Source organism: Lupinus angustifolius, chromosome LG04 (genome assembly GCF_001865875.1).
Source record: "Lupinus angustifolius cultivar Tanjil chromosome LG04, LupAngTanjil_v1.0, whole genome shotgun sequence".
In the NCBI taxonomy this organism is placed as follows: domain Eukaryota; kingdom Viridiplantae; phylum Streptophyta; class Magnoliopsida; order Fabales; family Fabaceae; genus Lupinus; species Lupinus angustifolius.
Genome location: NC_032012.1, coordinates 14,047,574 through 14,069,192, shown reverse-complemented (window position 1 = coordinate 14,069,192; position 21,619 = coordinate 14,047,574). Strand labels below are relative to the sequence as shown.

Here is a 21,619-nt window from a genome sequence, read left to right as displayed (position 1 = left end):
ATTAAAAGTAAGCGTGGTTGAAATTATTCTTTCTTTTCACGTGTCAAAGGACACTCACTTTGAATCTTTATTACAGCACGTGTTTCCATAGTCGGACACTGAACAAAACATAATTGTATTAAAAAAATATATAATTTTAATAAATCATCTTATAAATTTATTTATCACGAGAAAAAAAAGTATATATCAAAAGTAATATCTTTTTCTAGGGGTGGAAATGAGCCAAATTAAAATTTAGCTTGGTATAGCACAAAACTCAACTAGAGTTGTTTTTTTAACTTAAGTTTAATTCAGTTAAAGTATGCAAATTGTTTGATTCAGTTAAATTTGTGAACTGATCAACTCGATTCGAATTAACTCATTAACTTAAATAATTATTTCTTTTTAAAGAAATATTATTTATATATTTATAAATATAATAATGTTTATATATAATAACAATAAATATAAAAATAATGCATGAATCATAATAAACATAAAAATTAATTTATATATTTATATCGAATCAGCTCATGAATCTAACGAGTTGAACTGTATTCAACTGAAGTTCGACTCATTTATATAACGAGATTAATTTCTAGCTCAAATTCAACTCATTTGGTTCATAAACTAAGTTTCTCAAACTAAATAATAAATCGAGTTTCAAATAAATACCAAATTGATTCGGTTCATTATCACTTCTACCTTTTACAACCAAACATATGTCATTTTCTTCATAATTATTTATAGAATAATTTAGAATTGTACTAATAAAATCTTGATAGTATATTAAAATTTTAATCCAAATTAAAATTTAATTATAAATAATAACATAACAAACATATAAATATAGTTATATCTAAATATGATATTTATATGTCTCTATATTTCCCTCATAACAAGTTCGAAATCACTGTTTGGTACTTCGTAGTTCGTACCCCATTATTTTCTCTGTCTTGTATAGCAGATTCATCCATGACCTAGCACAAATCTTCATCAATCAAAGGACTCTTACAAGGTAACACTCGTAGAGTATTTTTCTCAATGTAAAGTTACCCCCTTCTAATTTTTTTCTTCATGTGTGTACTTGTATTGATCTCTCAAGCTTGGTTAGAGCTAAACAAATTGTGGGGTCCATCTATTTTCTGTAAAAATCCATGCTTGATCTCATTTTCTCCTAGGGTTTTTACTAAAAATCATTGTTTTATGAAACCATCTTCAAGATTGCATGACCCTTTTGTGATTTTCTTCAGAAAATGATGAGATTTTTGAAATGAAGTTGTGAATTTGATTATTTTGTCTGGAGTGAAAAAGTGGTATTTCAGTAAGAGTTTTGGGGTGATTTTTTGTTTTGAGTGAAGGGGTTGTAACTTTCCAGCTTGTGATTTTGTGAAGGTTGATTCTCTGTGAGCTTGGTTGAAAAGGGTTTTCTTTTGCAATGGAAGAAAGGGTAGGCCAAAATTCAGTTCCTCCTGCAGGTTCCATTGATAAGTATAAGATTCTGGATGTTAAACCTATGCGTAGTATGATACCGGTTTTCTCAATGTCTCCTCAAGCTCCAATCTCTGGTGAGTACCCTTCAGGGTTCAATCCATTTTTCCCATTTGGTGGACCTCAGCCAGCACCACCAAGGGTTGCTGCCACACCAGCTCCATTACGAGCTTATAGGGCTGGAGAAACCTCTGGTTTCGGCAGTTCGGGTACCAAGAAACATGGAGCATCATATTCAAAATCATCCAAAAAGAAGTATGTTGATAGAACTCCGGTGGTATATACTGATATGGGTTTTTTAGTTGGCATTACCCCACCTCTGAGAGAAGACGGTAATCGTGATGTGGTTAATCTTATACTCATGACATTTGATGCACTTCGTAGAAGGCTCTGCCAACTTGAAGATGCCAAGCAATTGAGCACTGGTATAATCAAGCGCGCGGATTTAAAAGCTTGCAATACTTTGATGAGCAAAGGGATTCGGACAAACCAGAGGAAGAGAGTAGGAGTAGTGCCTGGGGTTGAGGTTGGGGACATTTTCTTCTTCCGAATGGAATTATGTATTGTCGGTTTGCATGCTCAATCCATGGGTGGAATTGACTCCTTGCATATCAGAGGTGAGTTTGAGGAGGAAACTCTGGCAATAAGCATTGTTTCATCCGGAGAATATGATGATGAGGCGGAGGATAATGATGTTTTAATTTATACTGGTCAAGGTGAGAACTTCAACAAGAAAGACAAGCACCTGACAGATCAGAAGCTTCAAAGGGGTAATCTTGCTTTGGATAGAAGTTCGCGACAACATAATGAGGTAAGAGTCATCCGAGGTATAAAAGAGGGTGTGAATCAAACTTCAAAAATCTATGTCTATGATGGTTTGTATAAAATCGAAGATTCATGGGTGGATAGAGCAAAAAGCGGCGGCGGTGGTGTATTTAAATATAAGTTGGTGAGAATTCCTGGACAACCTAGTGGCTTTTCCGTTTGGAAATCAATTCGGAAGTGGAAGTCTGGCTTCCCTTCAAGGACTGGACTCATTCTTGCTGACCTCTCCTCAGGAGCTGAGAGTATTCCTGTATCACTTGTCAACGATGTTGATAATGAAAAGGCACCTGCTTATTTCACTTATTTCCAAACTCTTAGACATCCAAAATCATTCAATTTAATGCAGCCTTCGCACAGCTGCAACTGTGCTAAAGCATGTGCCCCTGGTGATTTGAACTGCTCTTGCATTAGAAAAACTGATGGTGATTTTCCATATATTGGCAATGGCATTCTTGTGAGTCGGAAGCAATTGGTTCATGAATGTGGCCCCGCATGTCAGTGTTCTCCTAACTGCAAAAATCGAGCATCACAGTCTGGTTTGAAGTACCACATGGAAGTGTTCAAAACAACGGATAGAGGTTGGGGTCTTCGATCACTGGATCCTATTCGTGCCGGATCTTTTATTTGTGAGTATGCAGGAGAAGTTATTGACAGGGTCAAGTTAAGTCAACTTGTGAGGGAAAGAGATGATGACTATGTTTTCGACACAACCCGAATTTTTGATACATTCAAGTGGAATTATGAGCCTAGGATACTAGAAGAAGTGAGTACAAACGACTCAAGTGAGGACTATGCTCTACCGTATCCTCTAATTGTAAATGCTAAGAGCGTCGGAAATGTGGCTAGATTCATAAATCATAGTTGCTCCCCAAATGTTTTCTGGCAACCTGTCTTATATGAAGAAAACAACCAATCCTTCCTACATGTTGCATTTTTTGCACTCAGGCACATTCCCCCGTTGACAGAGTTCAAATATGATTATGGAATTTCCGGTGCTGAGGGTAGCAGTGCGCAGAAAGGGGGGAGAAAGAAATGCTTTTGTGGATCACCAAAATGTCGTGGTTCTTTTGGTTGACATTTTCATACAATTGCTCATAGGCAGGCATATGCAGTATTGGCTATGAAGGTACCATGATCTCTTTCTTCTTCATAATTTATTAGTTATTCAGATCTAATCATTGTAATTAATGCACCTTCTCTCCGAAAAAACCTTTTCATTTTCCAATTTACTTTTGTGTTTCTTTTTTATGTTTTATGAAAGTTGATTACAAGTTTGATATTTATGGTTTCTTCCATCAAATTCATGTGACATGGATTATATCTGTTAGCATTACATTTTACCCACACACTTAAGCTGAGGAGCAGAAACATAAAGCCAGAAGAAATTTAGTATTGTATGAATGCATGCATCATGTTTCATTGCTACCTTTTATTTCTACCATTTTCCGAAAGTATTGTATAAGTACTCATTTCAACAGCACATCAAACAAATCAGAAGTCATAAAATTGTGTTAATCAGGATATTTTGTATGTTCACATTTTAATTCATTTTCTTATACTGCTTCTCCTACGATATTTGTATGTTAACATTTCGTGATTAACTTCCCTTCAACCAGGCATACAAAAATTTCATAATGATTCCCCAAATTCACTTAAGATGCTATCCCTGTTCATTATTATGATATTGTATGCATAAGTTCACAGTTTTTTTTTTAAATTTATTTTCATGCACATTTCTGATTGTATGCTAATTGAAGTTTACACATCTGCTTTATCTAAAACTTTCAACTTTGGTTAGCAAGCTCACCAAATTTTTCGACATGGCTTAAAAGTATGCAGGATGTTCTACTGAACTTACATATTTGTTATCAAATGGTAATGCTTCAATTATCTTGCCCATGTAAGCAAGTGATAATGCTTGAATCATTTCACAGATGGATGATGACATTCTACTTCAAGACCTAGATCCAGTTTAGTTGATGCATGCTTCAAAATATCATTGTCTGTTTTCGGCTATGGCCCCCGTTTTGGTTCCATCTTTATGATAAATAGTTAGTGAAGTTGTATGACCATGATACACTAGACAAGCTTATAACTAGACATATGCATCCACATGTTTATCTCTACTTTGTCCTCTTGACTTGAATATTTTGTGGTGTAATTATGTTGCTCAGAAGTCTGTAACTTTTTCTCTTCATATTTGGGATTGTAGAAGCCAACTTGTGAAACTAAGGTATGGATCATATTCTATGCTAATTGTATTTTCCAGGGACCTTTCATGACTCATGGTGGAGTGAACTGAGTTTTATTTATTATGAGATTTTTCCATGTGGACTGATTACTGCTGAATGGTATTTGGAATCTCCATTCCAATGTATGGATTCTTGTGTTTTGGCTAGTTAGGTGGGTAGATTAGGAGAAATTTTGTTACTCTTTAATAACATCTAGCCTTGCTTACAAATCTGGTCATATGGGTATGTTTGTGAGGAATGAAGGGTAGATGGAAAATATTTTCGTAGCTTCGAACTCTTTTATTTTCCTATATCGTACTCTAAAAATCAACTCGCAAACAGACCCTAAGGACTAGGAGATCATGTATTCACTTAGGGTCGATTTAGGAGTTGGGTTTTAAAGTGAAAGGAAGGGAAATGGAAGACTTCAGAGTCATTTCACAACTGTATTTCATGGCTCTAAATCCTTCTATTTTCCTTCCTTCCCCTCCAAAGTCTAACTTCCAAACGGACCCTTGCCAAAACCATTGAGTCTATGTAACAATACTAGAAACAAGAAAGGGAAAAAAGTGATGAACTGCTTTAGAGCTAAATGTAAGAGTGTCTTATTTTCAAGAGTTAATTATACTGACACCCACTTAGTTTTAGTGAAATTATACAAATCACCCCTTACTTTTCTACCCGTACACAAACCTCCCCTAGTTTTTATATTTTCATTACACTGATCAAGCCCGGCATGAGAAATAAATGTAATCTTTTAAACAAAAAATATGATAAATACAACTAAGTTAAACAAAACATGGTATATTGTGAGGAAAAATCCAAATAATATACAAATTAATATATCTTTATTATTTTTTGTTACAAAATGCATCAACAATTCTAAAAAGATATTGTTTAAATCGCTCTTATACTATATCATAACGAACCAAAAATAATAAAGAGGTATCAACCCATATATTATTTGGGTCTGTCTCCACAATATATCATGTTTTGTTCAACTTAATTGCTTTTATAACATTTTTTGTTCACAAAATTACACTTATTTCTCATGAAGGGGTGATCAGTGTAATGAAAGTATAAAAATGAGGGTGGTTTGTGTAATTTCACTAAAACTCAGGGGTTGTTAATGTAATTTACTCTATTTTCAAGGTTACATTTTCAGGAATTAGTTTTGTGACAAATCTTGTAATGAAGACACCCTAGGTGTATTGTGATTAGGGGTGACAATTGGATGGAAAACTATTTACTAATCCATATAAATCTTTACATTACATTTTTAAATTATACAATCCATCCATATCCAATGGATTCTAATTTATCCATTCTATCCATATATCCATTTTATTGGATGGATGGATATCCAACCCACTTTTTTTAATTTGAATAATACAATTTTAATAAAGCAATTTGAAGAAAAAAATTCTTTTAAAATTTATTATTTAATAAATCATTTTTAAATATCATTTTTTTAAAAATTTAAAAAGTGTTTTTTTAAAAAATTATTCTTAAAAAGTGATTTTTTTTTTAAAAACACATTTTAGAAAATAATTTTTTTAACAAACACTTTTAAAAATTGGTTTTTTGATAAGCACTTTTAAAAAGGTGAATTTGTAAAGCTTTTTATAAGCACTTTTATTGGCAAGAATCTCTGGTGCAATATAATTGTCAGTGATGTAAAAGTTCGGTTCAGTTTTTGACGTAATTTAGTGACCGAACCTAACACAAAGATAAAGTTCAGTTCTACTCGATTAACCGCAAATTTTATTTAGACACTAAACTGAACCCTTCATTAACGGTTCGGTTTTTTAACTTATTTAAAGAAAATCCTTTAAGAAATAGATGAACAAAATTTGCAAGGTACAGAGTCAACTAAATGAATACTAAATACATCAATATTAAAGTATTTAATACTCTTTCTAGTAAAACAATAATAATTCAACATCTCAGCGCATTACAAACTTAAAATTTTAGTCCACAAAATTTTTGACAATGTCCAACAAAATTTAAGAATGACAAACTTGGTACCAATATTTTAGTCCAACAGTAAGACCTAATACTCCATATCATTAGTAATGTCCTCAAGTTTTTCCTTTATTTTCTTTTAGTTCCTTAATTTCTTTATTTAATTAATTTTATCTCTGAATATTGATAAAATGTATACTAGTTTTTTAGTTTTCTTTATATCTTCTCAATAGATAATAGAGATAATAGATATTAGGTTTGTTTACTAATTAATTTTTTCTATTTGCGTCTTATTTATAGCATATATGTATTAATAATTCTAAATTCTTAATTATATTTTATCTCCCAACTTTAAAGTTAAACTATTCAAATATAAAATAAAATTACTTTTTTAATATGCGTTTCGGTTCTAACAGTTCCAAAATTTATAAAATCGTGAACCGAACCAAACTTAAATGGTTCTAAATAAATAATTGAACCGAACCGCGAAATCGAACCGCGGAGCTGAACCGAACCACATTTTATGATTCAGTTTCATCGGTTTCAGGTTTAAACCAGAACATTAATAATTTGGACTTCCATAAGTTATGTGTAATAGTCCATCATCCTGAAATATTTTATTTTGTTATTATATTATCACATTACTCAATAACAAAAATGATACATTTATACTTTGCATTAAGATGTTGAGGTAAAGCACTAAGGCCGAAATCGTTTATACTTTTTGATAAGCACTTTTAAAATCACAATTGCAATTTTCTACTTTTGTAAAATGTGTGGAATTATGCTTAGAAAGGTGAGAGAGATTTTTTATATTAATATTGAATTAATTGGAAAAAAATTTGTTTTTATTTTTATTTTTTGGATGAATTGGGTATCCATCCAAATGGATATACCCATAGATATCCATTTGATATAATGGATGGATTTGAATCCATCCATTATCAACGTTATCCATTGAATTATATTCCATTAATTCTAACATATGGATTTTGGATTATTGATAATTTTACCACCCTAATTGTGATGATGTGACCACAGAATTCTGTTGCGTCCCAAAATCAGGTAAATTAAGACTGTAGTGGTAGTGGATAATTGTGAGTTTGAGAGGGTTTCCATTAGCCAGTGAAGACACTATGGTGTATGGTTATGTTTGTGGATTCATGAGATGGGTCAAAACTATTGTGGTATTTGTGTCACTCCATGAGATTGTGAAATTGGCTTTTGTCTAATACACTCATGAAGCAAGGTGGAAGAGCCTTCACTTTTTTATTAGTTTATTTTTTTGGTACTACCAAGTGTATTATTTCACATTTTTGGGTAAAAAAACTAATTCCTTTTGGGGTACGTGATTGCCCTCTCAAAAAGTATCGCTCCTAAAAATCAAGTCTGTGACATTTTGGTCATCTATCTAGATGATCTAGTGGGGCGTTACAACACTAGATCAAATTAGTTTATTTATCATCAATATATGTTTAATATCCTCATGAAGCATGGAGTTGATTTATAACCCGAACCTATACCTCAGCTGACAGTTGGTAGATCTAGAGCGGAAAATTGACCATTAAATCACTAGTTGGAACCCCGGGAAGGGTCACTAACTTTGGAGTACATATGATATCTCATAAAGTGTCACTCAATATATTATTAATCGTGATTGGTGATGAATGAAGTAACACTTTTTTCCGACAACAAATGTATTTTCCACTAACTCAAACGAATAACTCAGCTGGTGTATCTAGAATGAAAATTTTGACCACCAGATCCCAGGTTCGAGCTGGGAAGGGCCACTGTGGAATTAAAATGGTGGTCATGATGCATGTCCGAGGTTTTTGATATAACACTTTCAGAAATCAATATATGTTTTCAATGAATAAAGTCACACGCCAGGCACAACCATGCAACAAATGACAGTGTTTCTATATAGATTTTTTAGTATGCAACAAAGATTTTTTTAAGGTAATTAAAAAGATTGAAACAATTGTTTTAGACAACCTGTTTCAACTTAGTCTTATTTTTTGCTTTGGGTGAATGCTATGGTACACTTGAAGTTGGAAAAAACTTGAAATTCAATGTGGCCTAATTACATATTAACAAATGTATTAACTATTTTCACATCATATCTAAAGTGCCACAGTACCCAAAATTGTTAAACATTTCAACTAATCTACCCCAGTCTAAGGCAATAGCAAATAATATCAATTTTCTGGGATTTTGGGTATGTCATTTTTGCAATGGCAATAAGCAGCTTTTAAAACCAGATGAAGGGTTTGAAGTGACCAAATTCATGAATAAATTGATAGTCATGGAGATAAGCTTTCAGATTTTATTTGTTTATTGTTTAATCATCATTAATCATCTATAGACTAATAATGTCTAAAGGCTGCTTTGTTTGCTTATAAAAATGGGTTTTTTTAGTTTAGTTTTTTATTATAACAAAGGATATTTCCCAGCTTAAGAATAACTAATTAATCCTATTCAGGGCCGTGTGATAACCCTTTTTGCTATGATATTTTAGACATTTTAATATTTTGGCTTATCTAAAAATTCAATTAAGCCTTATACCACTAAAAACGTCTTATTAGTATAGGCTTCTTTAATTATGCTAAAATTCTCTATGGAGAAAGGCTAAATTTAAGCACAATAACAATGTTTACAAGTAATTTCATATCCTGAATCTTCTATTCTATATTTATATTTTATCTTACTAATAATTTATATTTCCAATTTCCCCTTCCAACAAAACGCCCCTTCTCTAATCAACATTCATACAAAGAACAAGACCAACAATAGCTACAACAAATGTCTATTGATGTTTGTTATAAGGAAAAGGAAACAACTAGACGAGTCTGCTCTATGTGATTATTCTTTAATAAGGCAAGAAAATTCTATCATTTTCCTCAATGAATGAAGTTCTTGTATCTCTGCAGATAATCAAATCAGGAAAGATAGATAACTCTGGTGTTTCAATTCTGTCATGTGACTTAGCCAAGTGATTCTCTAGTTGTGATGGAATGGAGATGGATTTATACAAGGCTTTGTTATTACAATCTCCTATGAAGTTGAAAATTCATAATCTGAGTTCTCACCAAGGTTTGAGTGCTACCCTGATATGCGGAAGATACTTCCCAAAAAAATGTATCATTCTATGTTTTATTATTTGTGATTAGTCAGAAAAATATTTAATTATTAAATTTTGAATTTATATACATTTTTCAACAATCACAAAAGTGACATATGAAGTGATACACTTTGCGAGACAGCAGATATGGAAATAGTTGAATTAACTTGCATTGCAGTGCAGCATGTGACATGCCCCTTCTGAAAGATGCATATAGTCACAACTCACAACTCAACTCACAATTTTCCTCAAAGTGGTAGAGTTCAACAAAGGGAAGGCAATGCATATCTGTCAAAAATGTGCCATCTCTAGCACTCACTTTAGGATGCTTGAACCATAGTTACCTGGTACACGGTATGGATAAGTAATTTATTTGGGTATATGGTTTATCACTTCTTACATTACTTTTTATGAGATATTATTTATGACAAACCCAATACGCGGTATGTTAAACTGATACGTAGTATTATGAATACTGTACGCAATAATCCTTCATATGCATTTGTGACACTTCAGTCAAATTTTGTACGCAATAGATAGGCTAGACGAGGAAACGGTGTAACTATTTAGAAAATATATTTTAGAGAATGTTTGCCTTCACAACAATCTTTAGATTGTGGTTCATTGTCTGAGTGCCTTGCCTCTGTTCTGATAACTATGATGAGATTGATGCTAGTGCAGCAAAAATGAATAGTATGTTAGGAAGTAAGTCTTCTATTTAAGACATGAGGCTGCAAATAAGGAGCAATGGTGGAGGATAAGGATTGCTACCCATGTCATGCTTCTTGTTCAATATTCAATTCAAAGATTGAACAACAACCAAGAATACATGTCTCTATTCCTTCTACATCTTTGTACATGAAGTTCCCCAAGAAGGCTTGCCAAATACAAGATTGGAATAAGAAAAACAAAAAATCCAGGAAATAGAAATGGGAAAATACTACTTATGACCAGCATGTTAAAAGGATTGGTCTAAGATACTTGGCTTTATATGGCCTAATATAATAGCCTAACTAGCATTATTTGTGCAGTTAAATGGTTGGTCTCACAAATAGTTACATAGTTCCCTCATATTGCCTACATATTGCATACCACGTTTCCTATTTATCATAAAGGAAATCTTATAATAATAATTTTAAAATCGACGAATTGCATAGAACTAATACTACACACTAAAACAGGTAACACATAGCATGTAATTATATGGTATGACGTGTTTAGCGGGCATTACATATTTTATTTTGTATTCATCTTTTAGCAACAAGCTTTCCAACAACATGATACTAAAACTAATTCTCACAGATAACCTTGAGACACTAGACCCCTTATGTAAAACTTACTAATATAATTACAAGAATGTAAGACTATGTATATTTACTGTTCTAAGACTCCACTAGGTGGGAGTCCCGTGCATTGAGCCATCTTTTTTATCAATATAACTGCTCCGAGGGCATTTTCATTTTTACACTAAGGAATGGTCTGAACATCAAGAGCACTCCAAGCCCTTCAACAACATTCAGGATAAAGAAGACTACATGCGAGCCTGCAGTTAAATGCACAATGGTGAGTTTCCAATAATACAGCTACCACAAGGAAACATGTTCCTAATATCCTAATACTATAGTTACATCAAAGTATAGGAAAATAATAGTTTATACTTTATTAATCACCACCACCCTGTCCTTAAGACCCACACACTTTACTTGTCATTATAAATTTGCATTTTCTTTCTTTGCATTGGTTCAGTCAAGGCAAAATCTCCATGCCTTAAAATAAAGCTTTTAAAATTGTTTCCTATGTTTATAGCACATGTCATAAGTGAAAAAACATTAACAACTAGATTAAGGATTTTCATATTCAATACATGTAATATAATCAGCTTAAACAAACTATTGAGCATCATACCTGGGAGGAAAGAAGCATTTGTCCGCTTTTGTGACCAAGTTAATCTAAATTTGACCAACAAGAGCTTAAGAAAACTGATATAATTTTCAAGATACCATTATCATCAGAAGGTATTATTGATCAATGTGATTTATGGCATACCCTATAAAAAATGCTTTAGTAAAGAAAAATCAGTGATTTAAATTGCAGATTACATCACGTGATATGGTCGCAACATTGCGGACTGCATCACGTGACATAGTTGTAATATTGTGGACTGCATCACACAACAATTGCAGTATGACACTGAATCACAATGATGCCCACATTGGGCTGCAGCGCAACCTCATCGAACTGCATTTGGGCGCATCGGATCGCATTAGACCACATTGGACTGTATCAAATTCAAAAATATTTTTGAATCACAAAATAGTTCACACTGCAATAGCCACAATCTGCATTGCAACAACCACAATACAATCAGAGTAACCTCAATCACAATTGCAACAATAATGAATGAAATATTTGTCAACTGCATTAGATCAAAAAATGGAGAAATTGATCTCCGTTACTCTTGTCTGTTATACCCAATAAGGCTCAAAGTATACACTATACAGTGACAAGAAATAAGATAGCTGCATCTTTCAATCACTTTCAATGAAGAATATATTCTCCTATACATAGTTGTTTATTGTTCTTGTTGAAGGTTCAGTCAGTTCCACTTGTTTGCCTACATATTTGGGAGTTGTTCAACACCATTACATTCGTAAGTCATTGAATTTGTTGATAATGTGCCTATGATATCTATTCCTCTCATTGAATCCTCAGAAAGTCTGAAAGTTTGAATTTACTAAGCTTGAACACATGCATAAATGACAGGACCATTCCCATGTTACACAGGAACTTAATATGAACTTTCATATGCAAAAGAATTTATATTACTCTACTTAACAGAACATTGATTCATAATCATATGTTAAACATGTACCATGCATGTTTTTAGCAACAAGAAAAAGGCAGCCCAGTGCACGAGACTTACCTAGTGGAATTTGAAGAGGGTAGACCTGCAAAGACTTATTCTCGTAATTGAAGAGACTTTATGCATATTTTGAAACCATAAAATTCAGGTTACAAGACAAACAACTCTACCGTTAAGCTGAAGCCCTCCCTCTGAATATGGAGATAGATAATGACATGTTTTTTACAATGTCTTAAACAGCAGCTAAAGAAATTAGAGGGACACTCACAATGCACCACCTCAAGCTGGACCAATTGCTTTGAATGCTGACATAGCAGTAAGAGTCAATCCATTAGCTGCTCCCCTTTGATGTTGTTCCTGTTTTCCAAATAAACATGGCATATAAGCTACAATTGTATAAAAAATTTCCAACTTTAGGAAAATGTATGAGCTAATGAACAAAACCAAAATTTTACCACTGCTCTATTTTGTAGAAGGAACAAGCAAGTCACAATTGTCTCCTACTCCAGCAAACAGAATAATCAGAAAACTTTGTGATGAAATATCCCTTTTCCAATAGAGTGAACAAATCTTTCAAGGTTTAATGGAGGAAATTCCACTAAATACAACCTCCATATAGTACTGGTCCTGGCCTTTTGTAGGCCCAGGGGTGACAAAAAATTTCTCCTACTTTAACTATACAATGCTTAAATATCATCAGAAGTTAAAACAAATTGTGATGGCTACCAACGGGCGTTGGTTCAAGTGGTACATGCTTGATTCCCCTTAAGCAAGAACCCAGGTTCGAGTCTTGTGGATGAAAAAATGTCCGTTGGGAGAGTTAGCCCCACTTACCTGTGGATGTGCCCGGCTTGGACAGGATTGCCTCCAGTGCGAGGATACCTGTGGGAAACCAAAAAAAATTGTGATGGCTAAATAAAAATGATTACTTACTATATATCAAATAATTTAATTATTTAATACTTTAAAATAAATTTTAAATAAAAGATGTCTAGTACAAATTTTGAGAATGTAATATATTTTCTTTTGTCTTTATTATTGTTACTTATTGGAGACTTAAGTCCAATATATTTTTATGGGATCATCTTTTTAATAAGCGTTAAACGATCTCCATCTTATATGATTGTGCAATTATTCATATTTTCTAGATAACAATAATACAAATTATGAGATTGAGTTGATGTATATGAGTTGGGGTAGAGTGCTATTTATTTATGTTATGTAAATCTAATGCAACAAGGAAAAACGATCAAACACAAATCATATTTCTCTAATACATAGTGGTAGTATCTTAATGCTCCCAGAGACATGGGCATACTTTGCCGAACCTCGTTACCAAATTCCTTGTGTTATTCTCTTACTCCACTCTTTTATTATTTGATTGTTCGCTTGTTCCCAACAATTGGTATCAGATGACTCTTAACCTAGATGCCAAATTCGAGATGGGAAGTTCGATGAAACTGGTAATTTCAGATTATGGCAAAGGAGGGTTAAGGATGTGTTGACTCAACAAGGACTATAAAGGCACTGCGTGAGAATAAACAAGATGATATGGACTAGCTAGATTGAAAAGAGTTGAGAGACATTAGAGAAATAGTTCATGTTCAAGTTTCTAATAAATAAGTTGTATTTGAAATAGAGATCTATGGCTTGAAGATGCAGGAGGCTATTGATTTGCGACAAGATCTCAACAATTTTAATCAATTGATCAATGATTTGCAGAAACTTGATGTGAAGTTTGATGATGATGACAAAACAATAATATTAGTATGTTCTTTGCCAAATTCCTACGAACACTTGGTGACAACATTGATGTACGAGAAAGATTCAATCAAACTAGATGAAATCACATCCGCACTTCTGTTTCACGCTCAAAGAAGACAAAATGTAGGGGAAGAGTCTTAGGGTGATGGCGTGTATGTGAAAGGGAGCCAAGCATGAGAGGAGACAAGGCGGAGGAGGTCATGCCAAAGGGAAAGAACAAATTTCAGCAGCAGAACACCAGTAAAGTACTTTAAATGCAAATAGACTGTGCATTACAAAAATGATTGTCCCAATTAATGGAGTCCTAGCAAGCTGGTGGAGAAAGATAGAGTATCTACATCTGCAAATTTTGCATAGAAAGATAACACTGGTTACAACAGTAAAGGTGATCTACTATATGTATCATCAAATCATAGTGCAGGTGAGTGAATACTTGATACTGATTGTTCATACTATATGACGCCAAACAAAGAATGATTCACCACATACAGGTAGGCAATTTTGGTTTCATATATCTCGTAAATAATAAAGCATGTGTAATTATTTGCATGGAAGAAATCAGAATTGTGATGAATATTGGTGTAGTGAAGACATTATGTAAGGTTAGATACATACCAGATTTGAAGAAAAATTTGATTTCTTTTGGGGATATCGCAAACAAAAGAGTTTAGCTATAGAGATGATGGAGATAGTGATATTATCCGAGTATGCAAAAGTGCTCTGATTGTGATGAAGGGTAAGAGGACTGTTGGGAACACTTACAAGCTGTTAGGGAGAACAATGGTAGGTGGAGTTGCTGAAGTGGCTGAAGGGATTTCAATATATTCAAACCATTATGCTACAAAATTACGGCACATGCGTTTGGACATATTAGTGTATGAGATGACATAACTATGCAAAATAGGATTGTTGAGGGGAGTCAGCAAATGTAAGTTAGATTTGTGCAAGTATTGTGTACTTGGGAAACAGACACGAGTTAGTTTCAAGGCTGACCAACACAAGACTCAGGGCATTCTAGACTATATCCATACTGATATATGGAACCCACTCAGGAACCATCTCTAGGAGGTTCTAGCTATTTTGTTACCTTTGTTGATAACTTTTCTCGCAAGGTCTAGGTATATTTTCTGAACCATAAGTCAGAAGTCTTTGCCAAATTCAGGGTTCAGAAGGTAGAAGTAGAAAACCAGACTGATAGAAAAATCAAATATTGAAGGTTAGACAATGGTATAAAGTGTTAAAATAGATGACATTGAACATTCCAACATGACCAAAGCCCAACACAAAGTCAAGCACAAAAGGCCCAAATGATTTCTCTCATAGTTTAGTTAAAACTATTTATTTCTATTTCTATTTTATTTGTTGAAAGTTCATATATGGAAACTTTTTTGTTTTTCATTCTTTTCTTTTCTTCGCTTCTTGGCACTTCTGGTAGTATAAGTTTACTCTAGTTTAGTTGTAAATAATTTAGTTTTTCATATCATCTTTTTCTGTGTAAAAAAATATTAGTCATTCAATAAAGGGTTCTGGTGAGGTTATTCATTGTTAACCTTATGAGCATCTTCTTATTCTTTCTTCTCTTATTCTTCATTCATGGCTTACCATTTTTCATATGGAGTACAAAAACTTACAGTTTTAGAAATTTTGTGAGGAACATGGCATTCAGAGGCACTTTTCAGTGAAAAAGACTCCTCATCATAATGATATTGTAGAGAGGATGAATAGAACTCTTCTAGAGAGAGTAAGATGTATGAGAGTGAATACTGGACTTTCTAAAGGATTTTGGGAAGCGGCACTTAGTATGACATATTTTGTCATCAATAGATCACCAAGAGCTTCATTTGATGGTAAAGTTGCAGAAGAAGTATGGACAAGTAACCCAACCAATTATAATATGCTACACATATTTAGTTGTCCTACTTATGTACATGTACCTAGTGATGAATGACCTAAACTTGATCTCAAGTCAAAGAGGTGTATCTTTATTAGAAATACCAAAGGTGTGAAGAGGTTAAAGTTTTGGGATCCAATTTCCAGAAAATTGGTGTTGAGTAGAGATACAGTGGTTGATGAAGATTTCATGCTGAAACAATCAATTTTGACAGAGGTGCCCAAGCTAAATGGAGAGACTTTGGGATCAAATATGATTCCAGTGAGTAATCAAATGGTTCAAGTGAATAAAGGCAAGGAACCATGCACTAGTTCAAGTCAAGAACATGATGATTCTTAAGCGGATAGTTCAGGTGTGTAGGAGTATCTACTTTCCAAAGACATGGATATACGTCCTATGAATCCTCTAGGGAGTTATGGCTTTGAGGATATGGTTTCAGTTGTTCTCCATATTAGTTCAGTATATCCATATAACTTTCAAGAGGCAATAAACAACTAGGAGAAAAAACAATAAATGGGTGCCACAATGGAGGAATGAAGTCTTTACACAACAACCAAATTGGGAGCTTATCCCATTGCCCCTAGACAAACGTTTAGTTAGGTGAAAATGGATGTACAAGAGGAAGCTAACAGTATCAGAAAAAGAAGGGGAAAATTTCAAGGCTCGTCCTGTAGAAAAAGAGTATTCACAATAGAAGGGGATCGACTACAATGAGATTTTCTCTCTAGCGGTGAGATACACTTCTACTAGGATAGTACTTGCCTTGATAGCCAGCCGAGATATGCACTTAGAACATATGGATGTGAAGACTGCCTTTCTCCATGGTGAATTAGAGGAGAAAATTTACATGACACAATCAGAAGGGCTCAGTGCAGCTGGATAGAGTCAAGTGGTTTGCAAGTTGAAGAAGTCGCTATATGAGTTGAAGCAATCTCCTAGGCAGTGGTACAAATAGTTTGACACTTATATGCTGAAGCTTAGTTACAAGCGTTGTGAGTATGATTATTGTGTTTATATGAGAAGCCTTAATGATTGTTCTTTTATTTTTCTGCTACTTTATGTTGATGATATATTGATTGCTAGAAAGATTCTTGGGAGGAAGATTCACAAGAATAGGGGAGCTAGAAAATTATGGTTCTCCCATCAAAACTATGTTGAAAATATGTTAGAGAGATTTGATATGAGCAATGCTAAAGTAGTGAGCACTCTATTGAGTTACTTATAAAGAGAAGAAGTACATGTCAAAGGTTGCATAGGCCAGTACATTGAGTTACTTAATGTATATATGGGTTGTACTTGACTGGACTTGGCACAAGCAGTTAGTCAAGTATGCAAGTACTTATCTAAACCAGTGAAGCAACATTGTGAAGCACTAAAATGGATTTTCATATATTTGAAGAGGACTATAAGTCTCGATATCATGGTTGGCAGTCAACAGAGTAAGCCTTCAGTTATGGGTTATGTTGATTCAGACTATGCAGGTGACTTGGAAGATAGAAGGTCCACGATGAGGTTTGTCTTCACCCTTGCAGATGGACCAGTTATGTGAAGATCATCAGTTCAGTCTGTTGTTGCTATGTCTACAACTAATGCAGAGTACATGACAGATGGTGAAGCTTCTAAGAAAGCCCTATGGCTTATGAGGCTGGTAAATGAATTTAGAATTGAGCAAAGTGGAGTTTCGCTATATTGTGACAATCAGGGTGCTATCTTCTTCACAAAGAACCAGGTCTATCATGCTAGGACCCAACACATTGATGTGAGATTTCACAAGTTCAGAGAGTTGGTAGCTTGTGGGAAGATACTATTTTAGAAGGTTCACACATCTGAAAATGCAGCTGATATGTTAACCAAGCCAGTTATCGTGGATAAGTTCAGGCATTGCCTGGGCTTGTTGAACATTCACTGATGCTAGACTATGGAGCACCTCCAACCCAATGGCAGAAGATGGAGATTGATGATATTAACCAAGGTGGAGATTATTGTGCAATAACTCATATTCTCTAAATAATAGCAATACAAGTTACGAGTTTGAACTGATGTAAATGGATTGTGGTAAATGGCTATATATTTATGTTATGTAAACCTAATGTTACAAAGAGAAACAAACAAACAGAAATCCTAATTCTCTAATACATAGTGGTAGTCTCTTAACGCTCCTAAGGACGTAAGCCTGAACCTCGTTACCAAATTCCTTGTGTTATTCTTTTATCTCTAGTCTTTTACTATTTGATTGCTCACTTGTTTTTAACACATACTTTTCTTACTCCAACTAAGATCCTTGTTTCAACTACACATCAACCATATAATATTATAAGACAATGATCATCACAACCAATAAAATATTAAACAAATTGATACACAAAATAATAATAGTTGACAACCTAACAAATTTTAAAAAGAATAAAAACAATGACATATTTGTTTTTGGGCCCCTCGTTAATTATGGGCATGTGTTACGCACTTGCCACAAACCGGTAAGGCCGGCCGTGCTTCTATCACTAATGATTCAATTTATAAAGAAATAGGTGTATTTACAAACATAAGATTATGCATAATAGAAGCAATATTTATCACTATGTATAGCCTGAAGCCTGACAACATTGTCATGAAATGGTAACATTGTAATAGAGGTATGCATAACACCTACATATATATTTCCAAACAACAAAACATGTTTAAAATAAAGGAAACAGGGAAATGTTGTATTATGATTTCAGAAGAAAAAAATGTATGCACTCATAGTGTACGAGTTTTGTACACTATCACTACATTATTCACTATTTATATTTAATCATTATTGACTCTTCAAACAAAGTAATACAAAAGAATGATGGATGATATATCGAGTATATATAAATCTTTATACTATGATGCATAAATATTACATACACATAATTGGCACATAAGGTGAAAACTAACTGTTGTGATGCGAATAAGGGTAACTGTGAGAAAGATATTTAAAAAATATCATAATTCATGGTTAAGTACATAGAAGTTGTTGATGATTTATGAAATAAAGTGTTGTTTGGTGTAACGGTTGTGTGTGTGGGCAATGGGTTCGTGGTTAGGTGTTTGATCCCATGTTTCGTGATTTTTTGTTCATGTTTTTTACAATGCGTATAAATAAAAATGAAAGATCACACCCGTTGGGATTCGAACCAGGGTACGATAATTAGCGAGCATTGTAGCTACTTCTAAGCTATTACACATGTTTGGTTATTTACTAAACTGTTACACTATATAACCTTTCGTTAACGCGTACATAACTCTTAAAGGTACTTCTCTCCCTCAAGTGATATGAACTTCTCTATAAATAGAGACACTTGAAGGCATAATCATTCATCCGAATTTTATCTAAGAAATCATCCTCCATTTCTCTAATGCATGAGAGACGTATAGGAAACATAAGTTTGTAAACTATTATGGAAAGATACGCTTGTTGTGTTTGTGCAAAACATATCAAGGTTTTCCAAAGTATCCTGAAGAGGAATCGTTGTTCATCGCATTTGCATCCAATATACGTAAATTGGTGGGAGCGAATCGAACCTAAAGGTTAGTGTGGTAACACACGCTTTGGAAGTTTTATGTGCGTATCCATCAACCAGTTCTTTGTTCAAGTGTTGCACCATATTCCTAACAATTTAAGTTTTCTCACAATCTTTAGGTTCGATTCTGTATTAATGGCTGCATCACTCAAAGAAATGACTTCTGATTTTGTGAAATTGGAAAAATTTGATGGAGGCAATTTTATCCGTTGGCAAAAGAAGATGAAATTCATTCTTACTACTTTAAAAGTGGTATGTTCTTAACACCACAAGACCATTAGAGAAGGAAGATGAAACAATTGCAGAAACATGAGAGAGACAAAAATGGGTCAATGATGACTATATATGCATGTGGCACATCCTCAATGATATGTCAGACTCATTGTTCGATATTTATCAAAGTTGTCATCCTGCAAATGATCTATGAGAGAAATTAGAATCAAGATACATGCAAGAGGACGCAACAAGTAAGAAGTTTCTTATTTCTCATTTCAATAATTATAAAATGGTAGACAATAGATATGTTATGGAACAAATGCATGAAATTAAACGTATTCTTAATAATTATAAACAACATAACATGCATATGGATGAGATCATTATTGTATCCTCCATAATAGACAAACTCCCTCCTTCTTAGAATGATTTCAAAAGATCCATGAAGCATAAGAAAGAGGACTTATCTCTTGTGCAATTGGGTAATCACCTTCGTTTAGAAGAAGAGTAACAAAAACAAGATGATACTAAAATTCAAAATGCTAATGAAAGGTCCATGTGATAGTAAAATTTCCAAGAAAAGAAACCGAGATTTTAATAAGTCTCATGATAATTTCAAGAGTAATGTTGTTAATAATAATGATGATATGTTATCTGCTTATATTGTCGAGTCTTGTTTTTGTGGTATATGTGACTAGGATATGTTAATTTTAGAAAATTGAATGATATGATGAAATAAAAATTAATTCCTACTCTTGGCAAAAATTTAAATTCATGTACTACTTGCATGTTAACTAAAATCACAAGACAACCTTTTAAAAGAATAGAAAGAAGTTCTAAGGTACTAGATTTAATTCATTCTGATGTATGTGATTTACATGGTTGGCCCACTAATGGTGGCAAAAAGTATTTTGTTATATTCATTGTTAATTATACTAGATTCTGTTATGTTTATCTAATGCACTCTAACGATGAAGTTTTAGATAAATTAAATTTTTTTAAAACACAACTAGAACTTCAACATGAAACTTTTATTAAATGTTTTAGAAGTGATAGGGGATGAGCGTTTTATCATCATAATTATTTTGAGTCTACTGGTATTATGCATCAAACAACTGCACCCTACTTCCCACAACAGAATGGAATAGCAGAAAGAAAAAATAGAGTTTTAGAAGAAATGGTAAATGTCATGTTATCATATTCTGGTTTGTCAAAAGGTTATTGGGGTGAAGCCATGTTAACTGCATGTTATATATTAAATAGAGTTCCTAATAAAAGGAACAAGGTAACCCCATATGAAATCTGGAAGAAAAGAAAGCCCAATTTAAACTATTTAAAAGTTTGGGGTTGTAGAGCAATTGTAAAAGTTTCTGAACAAAAGAGAAAGAAATTGGGTGAAAGAGGAATTGAATGTGTATTTCTGGGTTATGCTGAAAATAGCAAAGCATATAGATTCATGGTTATGGAATCGAATGACTCATATCCTATTAACACAGTGATTGAGTCAAGAGATGCAATTTTTCAAGAAAATTGATTTACCTCAATTCAAAATCTCAAAGACATTATTTATTATAATATGAAAAGTCTAGAAAACAATGTATCCAATAATGGTACATTGGAAAGTTCAGAAACTAGAAGAAGTAAAAGAATCCGAAAAGAGAAAAATTATGGACATGACTTCTTTGTGTTCCTCTTTGAAGGAATAAACGATTTCATTAATAGTTA

General features: G+C 33.4%; 1 protein-coding gene and 1 pseudogene across 1 annotated transcript; one reads left to right on the top strand and one right to left on the bottom strand.

The window, feature by feature from the left end:
- On the top strand, positions 879-4,569 carry LOC109345936 (histone-lysine N-methyltransferase, H3 lysine-9 specific SUVH1-like). The gene is made up of 3 exons (XM_019585228.1): positions 879-997; positions 1,375-3,421; positions 4,230-4,569. Exon 2 carries the CDS (start codon positions 1,418-1,420, stop codon positions 3,368-3,370), a length of 1,953 nt encoding a protein of 650 aa, XP_019440773.1. The 5' UTR covers positions 879-997; positions 1,375-1,417; the 3' UTR covers positions 3,371-3,421; positions 4,230-4,569.
- Positions 10,839-18,770, bottom strand: LOC109344849 (annotated as a pseudogene).

Excerpts from the sequence above, each read along its gene's own strand:
- LOC109345936 (XM_019585228.1), top strand. The coding sequence starts at position 1,418 with ATGGAAGAAAGGGTAGGCCAAAATTCAGTTCCTCCTGCAGGTTCCATT.